A 13754-nucleotide genomic window follows, 5' to 3' on the forward strand; every position below is an offset into this window, starting at 1 on the left:
GACATAAAAAGTACATAATCATCACAAAATAAATGAATACTTATTAATTAAACAGTTTAAGCATAAAATTGATAAATAATCTGCTTTGTCAATTTTAACCTGCTAGAGGCTTCCATTGTTAAATTGTTGTATACATATGTTTTATCTTTTGTGAGGTTAAATTTATTATATGGTATTGTCATACTATATTAATTTATAAAAATAATTCCTAACATATATTAGAATTATGTTTTGAATGCACGTGTTAATGTGTATTGTATTTGAAAATGATTTAATGAAGATTTTCTAAACAATTATCAGAATATTAACATTCTAATGGTAGTAAATTAAAACTTGATTACAAAGAATCCACTTTTAATAATATAAAAGTTTTGAGATTGTTTGACTAGGTAACAAAAAACTTTTAACATAAATGTACGACATTTTGACAAGTTTTTATCATCCTCAGGTAAATGAAAGAAGCTATCTTAATTGAAGAAAACTTCCCCACCCTAAATCAACACCCCAGGGTTATAAGATACCTATATTAGACTTTGAAGTTCATGGTCATGTGATCACTTTGTTCTACACTATATATGTATGTATTTCTGTAAACTACTAATACCTGAGGATGACAAAATCTTCTCAAAATGTTGTATGTTTATATTAAAGTTTTTCATTAACCAGTTAAGCTGCTTCAAAATTTGTATTCTGATAGTAGATAAGTACACAGTGTTGTGTGAAACCTAATACAGTAAAACCTGTCTGAGGCAGAATTGCATGGGACTTTGTAAAATTTCTAGCTTAAGCATGTTTTCTGGCTTAGACATAGTGAATATGCATTTTCTTAATTATATATAATTTTTTAGTGGAACGTTATACGTGCTTGACTTAAGGGAAGTAAGACATTTGTGAATAAAGTTATTTTACTGTTTATGCTGTATTTATTAGAATAAGAACAAAATAGGCATTCAAAATATACATAAGTACAAAAAGTCTTAATCAGAATTATATGAAGAAAGTGTCTAATTTCAACTGTTTTTTTTTTAATGGGCTTTTTCACGTGGTTAAAAGAGAACACCAATTCTACAGCTTTTCGTGAAGTTAATTTTTCTTCTTCATTTTTGATTAAAATTTGATAGCATTAATATAACTTAACACTTGCGATGAAGTAGGAATTTCTGTTTCCTCACTATCTTTTCCATTTTGTTCATTTTCTAAAGCTCTCACACTGTTACCATCTTGCGATTCTATTATTAATTTTAAGTCAATTTCATCAGTTTCTGTTAAAAACGTTGTCAATGTTCACAAAACTTCCTGCATTCACAGAATCATCTGCATCAATCTTCTCAATCAGAGTTTGGATTCCACTAGAATTATCATAACAAACAACTTCTCCACCATTATCAAGAATAAATCCACAGTTTCAAAAGCAATTTATTACACATTTGATTGAATGAGTTAAAAATGTAATTGCATTTAACACGTCACTTTTCATGGTCATTTCAGATGCTCTCTTACAGTCGTCCATGTTTGCAATAATATGCTGAAGCATCAATTTTCTGTATTTCAATTTTTCTACACTATGTAATTCCATTATCTAGTGGCTGTAAAACTGACGTTGTACATGGAGGTAGAAAGACTAAACGAACATTTGAAAGTTGAACTTTTGGGTGACAAGTTGCATTATCTAGGAAAAGTGGAATATTCCTATTTTCTTGTTCATTATTTTTGTTTAACTTGTTAAAAAATTCCTCGAATATAACATTTGTCATCCATGCTTTATTATTCGCTTTCCATTCCACAGGAAGTTGGTTCTTCCTTAAATTTTTGAAACAGTGCAGATTTTCACTTTTGTTTATTACCCATGGTAAATTTTTCTTAAAATTTAAAATTAGGGAAAATAGGAATTTATTTTTGTGAGAATTACTTAAAGAGTAGAATTTCACACTTAAAAGACAAATATGAAATGTAATTTAATTGCAAAAACAATGACAGCAGAAAGTAAAACAGAATATATTTAACCAATACTTACTGTAACAAAATATTTGAGATTTCTTTAATATTTAAATGAATTATTAATTAAACAAGAATTTATTAATATTTAAATAAATTATTAATTATATAAGAAATTAATATTTAATGAAAAACATTGTTTTCACCTTACTCAGGCAGGTTCTAATCCTACTTGTTGGTACATAAGGTAGGTGTAAGATAAGTTTTCTGTGCATGTTATGCAGGTTCTGCCACACAGAGGGCATTTTATAAGAGAAATCTTAAGATAATGCTGCCAAATTTTGATATTTCCAGCTTAAAGAGGTTTTATGGTATGATGTTTTGAATCACTGTTTCAGAACAATATGAAAATGAATTGAATACAAATTTTTGACACTTTTTCAACTTATATTGATTATCAGTGGTGCTTGACATTTAGCAAATATTGGATTAACAAACTTTTCAGTGTTTATTTTGACATAAAGTCTAGTGTTATATATTATTTTAGCTGATTTTGTCATCACACGGAATAGGATATAATACTAAATAAACTAAGTGTTCTGAAAATTGTTTAATTTGAAGTCTAAGTTCAAGGGAGTTTGAATTCAATCTACACTTTGAGCAACATGTGTAATTTGGTTTTGCTACTTTTGGAGAATTTACCTCTTCTTCAGTGACTGAAGCATGCACACACCATGATATTATGATAAAAATTTCTCATGTATGAGATAAAAATATTAATTCTGTGATAATTTTTGCATATTTTTTATGTTCTGCAAATTGTGTTAAACACAATCACTCAAATACCAATGAATCCTTCTACTGTTTTTCTATGTTAACTAAATTATGATTTCATGCACTGTAGTTATTGTACTTGATACAAAGTTAACCTGATTAAATGCTGAAAACAAAGATATTATTCTCTGTATATCCAATAAGTTTTTAATTTATTTCATAGAATGTTGTCCTAATTTTTACTGCATAACTTAGTTAAATATACATAGATATAAAGCACAAAAATCTGTCTGTTTTTATAGATGGCACCATATCCTTACACAAAAGTAATATATATATTAAATTTTGTGTAATGCAGCCAATGACCATCAGTTAATGAATCATGTGAAGACAAAGTGAACATATATGCACTTAGTTTCACAGTGTTCACCGTTACTTCAAAAATGTTACATGTTGCATGAGCTTCTCACCTGAACAATAATTGTAAGTAAATAATATGTATATATGTGTATATAGTATTACTTTGTAGTTTTTACAACAGTCAATTTTATGAAGTGCACAGGCAAACTTCATCCCTATCTAAATATGTCAAGATTCCCAAATGAGTTTTGAAATAATTGTGTTTCCAGGATTCAAAAATATTCAAGAGGATGAAAGAAATGGCAAAAAAACAGCTGCAAAACAAGCTTTGGTAGGGCAAGTATAGTTAGAGACAATTCATGAAACTGCTGCTAGACATAGTCAAGAGAGTGAAAGGATAACTACAAGAAGAGCACAAGTGATACCTGATGAAACTGCTGCAAGACAGTCAAAAGAGTGAAAGGATAGCTACAAGAAAATCACAATTGATAGCTGATGAACCTACTGCTAGACAGTCAAGAGAGTGAAAGGATAGCTACAAGAAGAGCACAAGTGATACCTGATGAAACTGCTGCAAGATAGTCAAGAGAGTAAAAGGATAGCTACAAGAAAATCACAACTGATGGCTGCTGAAACTACTGCTCGACAGTCAAGAGTGTGGAAGGGTAGCTACAAGAGGAGCACAAGTGATTCCTGATGAAACTGCTGCAAGACAGTCAAGAAAGTGAAAGGGTAGCTACAAGAAAAGAACAAGTGATAGCCAATGAAACTGCTGCAAGACAGTCAAGAGAGTGAAAGGATAGCTACAAGAAAAACACAGTTGATAAGTGATGAAACTGCTGCAAGACAGTCAAGAGAGTGAAAGGTTAGGTACAAGAAAAACACAGTTGATAACAGATGAAACTGCTGCCACACAATGATAAGAAGAAGAGGAAAGGAATCAGTTGCAGAAATTGTACCACGACAACAGATGGGTACTTCAGCTTGTTTACAATAAAAGATGAAAAATCTGAAGCAAGTGTGACATATTTTACTCGTGAAGAAACTTCCATGAATAATTCTTAGCATGAAAAGTTGAAAGAAAATTAAAAATACATGTTATGATACATTAAACAAAGTAAACATTTAGTGTAATATAGAACTTGATTGCAGAACTTTGATACCAGTAAATGCCATAGGAGTTAGTACCCAGAAATTATTTCAAAATAATTGAATTTAAAGTGATTTTTCTTAAATTAAACATCACTAAGAAAACACTAGCTTCTTTCTATAAAAAAAAACACTCAGACCATTTGTTTAGAGAAACAGTTTTTTGTTACCATTACTATAAATCTGAAAGCTGTGGGTTAATATAGAAGATGTCCAGAGAAAATGTTTTTGAGGATTTTATCATTGTCTTTATTTTCATTCAAGTAACTTCACTGTGTAAAATAATACTAGGAGAAGGTCATAAATAGTAATAAAAAACTGCTGCTTTCAGTCGCAGTATTTTGAAGAAATAAACTTTATTTCTGAAGTTTTGCTTTTAAGAATATCACAGTTTAATGTAAAGAAAAATTACTCTAGCAGTTATATTTGTCGTAAGATTTTGGATTCGTGTGTTTTAATGAAACTTGAGTTAGAGATGTTTTGTATGTTGTTTAAAAAACTGCAAGCTTCCTCCTTTGTTGGATGATCACTTATGGTCTGTATTACATATTGAGGTTAATGTTACAGATTGAAAGGTGCAATTACTTTCTGAATAATGTTGTGGAAATAACCAAACGAGGAGAACCAGTGGATGGTCGACTCATGTCTTTCTTGCTTCATGATCCAACTTGTGATGGAGGTCAGTGGGATATGCTTGTGAACCTCATCACGAAACATGGAGTTATGCCCAAGAAATGCTTTCCAGAATCATACAGCTGTGAATCCTCAGGTCGAATGAATAAGATATTAAAAAGCAAGGTATATGGTGTATGCTGTGTTAATTTCAGAATTATGTTAAGAGTTTTCTGACACAGGTGCATATCAAAGATAATAATAGTAAGTAATTACTGACTTGTTTATATATTTGATGTGTATATTAATCATTTTAGACTTCTCAAGTGGTATAGGCAAGATATTAGGATCTGGAAAATTTCTGATGTATTCTGGATAACACCTGAACTGCAGTTAAGACAGAAAAAAAAGGGTAATGGTACAAAAAATTACACTGGTCATTTTTAAAAGGGTCTCAGTGGCCGAAATATTTATTTAAACACACAAATGATGAAAAAGAACTTTCAGTTTGTATTTGTTACTCAGAGAATATATTTTTCCTTCTAATGAGTGTAAGCTAAAAATCTGTTTTATGTTTATATTTTGTTATGAGTGTAAGCATAGTGCCATAATCTACTCTTGCAGACTTGTTACTTTATAGATTCAATAGGAAAATGAAGGGGGATTTTTGTTTTTACTGTTTAAGAGACACCAGAAAGTCAACAAATGGATAGAACAATGTACCACAGCAATTAAAAACTTTGTGTATAATTTAGATAGTAATGTCATTATAGCGAGCTTTGATGTCATAAACCTGTTTCCTCAAACACGTTGTCATGAAGCAGTACGATGTACTACACAAATTATTCCACAAGACTGCAAAAAGAGAATCAATGTAAAACAGGAACACCTAATCCAACTAGCTACTTTTATTTTCTTGCAATACAGAGATTCACAGTTCCTTCAATTACATTGACTTGCCATGGAAATCCATTATCAATTATTTTGGCTACCTTTTGCTTAGATCACATAGAACAACATGCCATACTCACTTTTGTACATAAGCCTACATTTTGGGTAGATGATGTTTTATGTAGCTGTAGTTGTCAAGATGAACAGGCAAAATTTGTCAACCCATATTTAACTTACACAGACATACAATTTACCAGGCTTCATCATTAAATTTCATAAAAAAACAACAACACATACAGCATAAATGACATAAACTAGTTTTCTAATAATGTAATTCACCAGAAGCCAGGCACTCCAAAACCCCTAAGTTTAGCATACCCAATATGCACCACAGAAAACATCACTGCAAAACTTGTGCACTTAGCTCAGTGCTTTGATAATGTGAACCAGTTCTCCACTGAAGGAGTTACAGAAACTATCAATGAATTTAAAAAACACGGACGAGAGACACTTCACACATGCAAAAACTAAAAAACTACACAAAACAAACCTAATTACCTAAAAAACACTGCACAAAACAAACCTAATCACTTGTACTATTACATACATAGAAAATATTAGCATACCTCTATCAGAAATTGAGAAAAAAACTAGCATAACATTTAGACTCATTTTCACCCCAGGAGTGAACATTAAACATATTAAGAAAATTTCATAACAAGCCTACCCCACCAAGAAACATTTACAAACTAAAGTGTAACTGTTGCCCAGCCTTTTACATATGTTAAATGGGTGAGAACATGAAGATCTGGTTAAAAGAACACCAAAACCTTCTTCCCAAGTTCATGGACATATGAACAAAATCAATTGACAGTTTTTTAATCTGAACAGAATGTTACCTGAACCTGAAATTAACAGAAACAAAATCGAAGATGCTATACTAATAACATCAAACAATCCCAGAACTTAAAAGTACCCAGGCACACCTATACATATTTTTTTAATATTGAGTCACTCATATTGATTTCATTTTCAGTTCAGCCGTAAATAATCTTAATTCATGTGGATTGATATGCACATGCATAAGTGACCATCATCAATTCTAAAATTTATATATATTGTTAGATTGTTGATTTGAATACTAAAATTGTCTTTAGTTCTAAAACTTGTGTATTTGAGATTAATTACAACAGTGATTGAAACATCACCCTGTTCTAAGAAATCTCCCTACTGTAAAACTTGTAAATTGTAATAAAATAATGCTTACTTAGTTTATATATATTTATTGTTAATTGATTTAAATAATTTCAAATACATGCAAACAAATTTAGTTTAGAAAAAAAGGTATGTTTATATTAACTTTTTCTGTGTTGTGTCAGTGTTCTTTTCCTGTCCAGAACATTTCTTGTTGGTTATTGATAATTTCTGTTGTAGTTTTTACTACATAGTTTCAAAGCTATGAAAGAAAGAACAAATATTTATGATTTCTTGTTGGAATCTTTGTTTTGCGACATATTCATTCATTTTTTAATAGCATCTAAATATTGCTTATGTGATATTTTTAGGCCTACTCTTTTCATTTATTTAATTTAATCATTCTGATATATGTATAGTCATTTCACACTTTACAGATTGCTATTATTGAAAATTTATTTGGAATGAATTTTATAGTTTATCTGACATTATTAGCTTGATATTTTATGGATTATAGAAAAGGATCCTTCTTGAACATGTAAAAGCAGAGTTGATTCTGTTTTGTTTTTTTAAACCAAGTTTATCCTAACTAAATAGTGATATACAGCTGTTGAAATAAAGCAGTGCATGTTGAGAAACCCTAGAATTTATCTCAAAACTTGTATGAAAGCATCTTATGCTGCTGAAGTCATGTGGTAGTTACAATATTTTTTTCATGTGATCTACGTAAAATATAATCATTTCAAAATTTGGGGATTGATGTATGATGCAGTATATGCACAGACAAGGCTACTACATTTTTGCAGGGATATAGGAAAATAACCTTAGTTGATGCTATAGATTCCACAACACATTTCTCTCACACAAATAAGCATCACACCACAAGCTCTAAAGCACAGTACAGTAAAAAAGGTTAAAGGTCACTTAGTTTAATTCTAAATTCATTTAATTTTTAATTTGCTATTCAAGAAAAACATACTGATCTGAGAAAAAATTGTGTTTTGTAGGCTTGGTTGAATATTGTGTTTTTCTTGAATGATTACATTATGCTTTTTGACCATCATAGATATTCTATCATAAAAATCAAGCCACATCTAGTGTTTTCAGTTATTCATTAAATAACTAACCAGATATTCACACCAGAATTCTTTAAATTATTGTATGGACAGGAAAGACAAAAACCAGAGTATTAATTAGAGCATTTTAATTATTGAACCAGTATTATCATAAAACAGTCAAACATATACTAATGTTACTTCTTGAGTCGTATGTTTTGAAAAATAAATATGACAACTGAAGTCCACTAATGAAACTGTACATGTCTTAAACAAAATTAGTCATCAAAGAAGAAAAAGTATGAGTAATTGCTGACACATTTCACATCAATGTGAAAAAGTAACTTATTTTAGCAAGAATGTTTGAGTCTCATTTTTTTTTAAGGTTTCTTGTTACTGTGCAATTTTATGTAAAAATATAAATATGAAAGATCATGTTTTTGAATTATTTCTCAATTTCAGTGTTTATCCTTTATATTTTATCTCTATTAATATTTTTCTTTCTTGGATCGCTTCCTATGTTTGTTATGGTTCATGCTACATAAGAATGTATGTAGGATAAAAAAAAAGTTGAATCTGAACTAAAGAAATAAAATAATCAGCTATACTTTGCACAAAAATTCATATACACACTTAAGTTTATTTTTAGCATAGTTTGTGGAATGCATATGTTTTGAAATGTTAAATGCTTATACCACAACATCCCAAATGAATCTGTTCAAATCATTTATTGTCATTACGGTGAAATCAATGCTGAAGAATAAAAATTAACGTTTACAAGAAGTAACAGTGTAAAATTAAGCTTGTAAGGTTAAGCACATGATTTAAAGTGCACATATCTTTTATTTTTCCTGAAGTGCTTGTTTACTTGATTACTTCAATATAGATGAGGGAATATGCGAGAGACCTGTGGGCAATGGTTGAAAAGAAGTGCAGTGAGGAGGACATCAAGAAACAGATTAGCAATATGATGGAAGAGGTAAGTTGCTTGATATTTTTATATGTTTAACACTAGTATATATGTAAATAGAGTTTACAGTTGTTGGTTTTCATAAATATCTAATACTGAAATTATTTGGGTCCTTAATATCACCTTATAAAACATTTTATTGTGAATAAAATGCCATTACTGTGTATGTACTAATCTGTGTGTAAAGGTGTCAAATACAATAACATACAAAAAAAACAATCATGATCAGCTCTGTAAAGATTGAGTAATTCCCTTTACATTGATAAATAACCTTTAAACTGTATTATGTTTGTAGATGAAATAAAAACTTTCACAGGTAATCTTAAAACCTAACCCAAAAGCACTCTAGCTGTAAAAAAAAATATAAAGCATAACAACAAAAAAACTGTGCAAACAGCAACTGAAAAAATTGATATCAGAATGCAGTGAAGGCAATCAGTATTATTGGTTATGTAATTTAAAATTGTTTGCTAAGAAAACTAAGCTCAGTACTTGGTTTAGAATTATTTTGCTACAATGTTTGTCAGTTTTTTAACAACAGTAAAAGTATGGTTGCATGTCTTTTGGCAACTTTTTTTTGTCAATACTAACATATATGTTACCATACTCAAAAGTGGCCAAGTGAAAAGTAACTCATACATGTCACTTTAAGTTATAATATTTAATCAGTAACTTTGTTTAATCACCTTGAGATTATATTTGTGTGAACATAAATATAATTGGTTCATATACTTTAATGAAGAGTTATCACTAAAATCCCTAATATGAGCATGTACTTCTTACTTCTTATTTTACATTTACCAAATGAAAGTTTTGTTAAAGGTGTTAAATCTAGTGAGATACAGGTAGCTTAACATAGGTGAATTTTGGTAAAAATATAGATTTGTCAGTGTGACAGTTTTTGTTAGAATTATTATATATTATGAAGTCCAAGGGATTTCTCTCAATGTTTTAAGCAATTAGAATAGAAATTAATAAATAAATTTTTGGAATTAATTTATAAAATGAAAAAGTAAAAGGGGTATTTGATATCTAATATGTGTGTGTGTGTGTGTGTGTGTGTGTATATCGGCTTAGATGTAGAATGAAACATCTTTAAATTGGCCACTTTACTTACTCTTTCTGAGTGGTTATTTTAAAAGGTTTCAACCAAACTCTCACATTTTATACATGAGAAGTCTGTTTTGCCTGCCACATCATTAAACTGGCTTTTGGCAGTTTTTCCATAATATATAATTATTTGCTTCCAAAATTAATCCAAACGACCTGGCTAATCAGCTGTTGTAACAGTTATTGCTACAAAAACACATTGGTGTAGTTGGTGAAAATAGAATTGAAGCATTTGTTTAAACACATTAATCATGTCAGTTTATTCGTGTAAATAAGGTTGAAATTGGTGCAGTATATGCTAGTAACAGAGCATTCTTTCAAATGACAAAAAAAAATCCTTAAGGAAGAAATAACATTTAAAATAGGGTATGAATGTCAACCTAAAGTAAGATATCCTGGCTAAGCAGAAACATAGAAAGACAGCAAGTCAGTTACAGGTAATTATTTTGTGATGAAAGACAATTAAAACAACATGAACTAAGGGTGGACTTCAAAAAATAAGTTCATCAGTATGTGCAATTTTTTGTCTATCAACAACAATGTCCAGAAAAGGTTTATTACTGTTCATTCCAAAGGCAAAAAATGTATCGCGATTGATCTTGAAGGAAAAGGCACTTTCTGACTTCAAAGAATCCAACAGCTGGTTGGAGAACCCTCTATTTAGCAAATACTTTCAAAATCAGTGGTGAAATGGAAATTAAGACGTTGATATTATTAAAAAAAATATTATCAAGACCTTTCCTATTAAAGTGTAAAATATACACCAAGCAATAAAAGAAACACTGACAGTGGTATACAATCTCAAACTACTTGTTGGAATGATAAAAACTCAAACCATCAATATAAAAGAACTTCATGTATCTTGCAAAGCTAAAAAAAACTCTTAGATGATTTCCTCGACATTACTTACTGGATTTCCAAGTCATGGAAAGACACAAAATACAGTACTATCATCAGATGTTTCAAACTAACCAGGTTCCTGGTCTTTGATAGCAGTAACAAGGATGACATATTGCTAATATGACTTTACAATGAATTTAGAGGTCTTATAGGTTGGCTTAGATTAATTACATTGTAAATTTTGAACACAATTAAAGTTGTTGAAGTGAATAAAAGTGTAAACTTACATTATTATTATATACAAATCATTCTGTCATAGAACTTTTTATCCTTTCTTTTTTGTTCTCCATGTTCAGTGAATTAAATTCATTTCTGTTTATATGACCCAGAAAATATATTGTGACTATTCTAGTTATAAACATGTGGTGAGAGCTGATGAAAAATTTATTATCTAGAAAAGAGCTATCACATTGTTTTCTGTTTTATTTATTTATTTGACCTAAGAAGACTTCACAAATTAAAATGATTGTGACAGGTAATGATAAACCTGCATTGAAACAGTGATGACAAAAGTGAACATGTGTAAATTCCCTATTGTTATAGCAGTCCATGCCCATTTCAGTACTATTAACTGTTGACTTTAAACTAATGAAATTTGTTTTAGTTATAAGTCCATTTTAGAATGTAGAAAAAAAAATCAAAATAGTTTAGGACATATAACTGTACTTTTATTCTTAGTTACCATACATTTTCAAACAGAGGAACATAAATTATATATATTTTTTCAAGTATAATAAAGATTGCTTTCTTAGTTATTTATGATAAAACTTATTTATTTTTATTAAAAAAAACAAACCTTAAGATATTATATCTTAGATTTTTGTAACTTATGGGAAATTAAGATATGTTTTGTTTTGCAACAGTTTGACTGAGTTTTATAATTATTAAACTTTAATTTATGGAGAGAATAATATCACATAATAAACTAGCAATTAAGTTGTGATTAGAGTTTTTACTTACAAAAATGAAAGGTCAGTAAAAGTGTTTATTTCTTAGGTATATAGAGTGGTTGGTATTTGCCTGGGAATTCCATCAAAAACTTTCTTGTGGGAATATTACAAGAAAGATAAAACTTATAATTCTGTTGGTCCTATCACTTCACTTAAGTTTTATGAAGAATATGTCAAGCCACATTTCAATGTAGAGGACAAGGTAATTATGATAAAATCTTTATTGTAGTAGGTAGAATATTATTTTTAATGTATGATGTTTATTATAACTTGGATATAACTGATTACCTATAAGTATCAGTTATGTTGGTTCCTGTCAATTGAAATTACTATTTCCAGGTGTTACTTGTTTAATGTATTTCAACTATCCAAGAAATTGAAATATTGTCATTATTGTCTCATTACTGTTTTTGATTAATTCAAAGCTCCTCAATCTAAAATAAAAACTGGTTAAACATTTTTTTTGCCTGGCATGGCCAGGTGGTTAGGGTGTTTGAATCATAATCTGAGGGTTGGAGGTATGGATCCCCATCACACCAAACATGCTTGTCCTTCCAACCATGGGGGGTGTTATAATGTGGGAGTCAATCTCACTATTCATTGGTAAAAGAGTATCCCAGGAATTGGCAGTGAGTGGTGATGGCTAGTGCAGATAACCTTCATGTAGCTTTCTGCAAAATTCAAAACAAACAAATACTTCTTTTCTGTAATTTTTAATTTTAAGGTGCTATTAAAAAATCATGATAAATTAATCTTAAGTTAAAAAACTATTTTGTCATATTTGTAATGTGATAATTTTTATTTCATCAACTTAATGAATATAGTAATTGTAGCATATAAATTTTTTAATTAAAAACATAAGTTTCAACATTATTTGTATGTCTTTTATAAAACTAGCAACAATATGTAAAAGCTTTCTTTTGGAAGTAAGTTACAGTTGGTGATGTTCTAAATTCAGATAACCTTGCTTGAATAACTGAGTAATTTAAATACTGTTTTTTATTATTTATAATAATATCTTTGAGATACTCCAAGATACAGAAATTTGCAGAAATCTTATGACGTATTCAGAAATGACCCAGAGACCTGTAAAATTAAGTGTACATGAAGTATTTGATTATGGAAGTTTTAGGTATTTCTGATTGTCTGTTAGCTAATTTGCTTTATTTATCTCATGTTCAAGTGCCTAACAATACATCATATAATTTGTTAAAGCGATTTATTAAAGATCAGTTATGCAAGTACATTCTTCCTAGAAGTAATCGACTTGTCTGTGTGTTTCTATATTTAGAAATATTTTTATTGTCACACTGTATGCTAAAAAATTATCTTTTTTTATCCTCATCATTTTTTTGTCTTAGTTATAAGTAATTAAAATGAACATTTTATTATTTTTTTGTTGATATTTGATTGATGAAGTTCTATCTCTTTAATGTTCTACAATGTGTTAATTTCCTTTTTATGCAGGTGTGTCTTGTAAATGATGAACGGCCAGAGAATAGTTTTGGACAGTTATACACAGTAGACTGTTTGGGCAATGTTGTTGGTGGAAGACTTACTATATATAACAACCAACCTATGGAATTGTTACTTCAATTAGCAGCTGAATCCATCAAGAACAATGAGGTGCTATGAATTTAACAATAGTTTTGTGTTGATTTGGTTTCATATTGCATGGGTCCTCTGCTGGTACAGCGGTAAGTCTATGGATTTACAACATTAAAATCGGGTTTGATTCCCCTCGGTGTACTCAGCAAATAGGGTAATGTGGCTTTGCTAGAAGAAAACATGCATACATTCATATTGCATGGTCTGATGAGAGTTATACTGGAATTGTTATAGCCTTTTTGCTCA

The 13754-nt window shown here is 29.6% G+C and overlaps 1 protein-coding gene across 1 annotated transcript in view; it reads left to right on the forward strand.

Moving 5' to 3' along the window:
• LOC143253116 (bleomycin hydrolase) overlaps positions 1-13754 on the forward strand; it is a 52334-nt gene that overhangs the window by 16542 nt on the left and 22038 nt on the right. Inside the window, exons 5-8 of the mRNA XM_076506407.1 lie at positions 4786-5016; positions 8857-8949; positions 11947-12102; positions 13368-13526. Coding sequence (XP_076362522.1) covers positions 4786-5016; positions 8857-8949; positions 11947-12102; positions 13368-13526 — 639 coding nt within the window. The remainder of the gene's footprint in view (positions 1-4785; positions 5017-8856; positions 8950-11946; positions 12103-13367; positions 13527-13754) is intronic.

The sequence above is a fragment of the Tachypleus tridentatus genome, chromosome 6 (assembly GCF_004210375.1).
Source record: "Tachypleus tridentatus isolate NWPU-2018 chromosome 6, ASM421037v1, whole genome shotgun sequence".
Classification (NCBI taxonomy): Eukaryota; Metazoa; Arthropoda; class Merostomata; order Xiphosura; family Limulidae; genus Tachypleus; species Tachypleus tridentatus.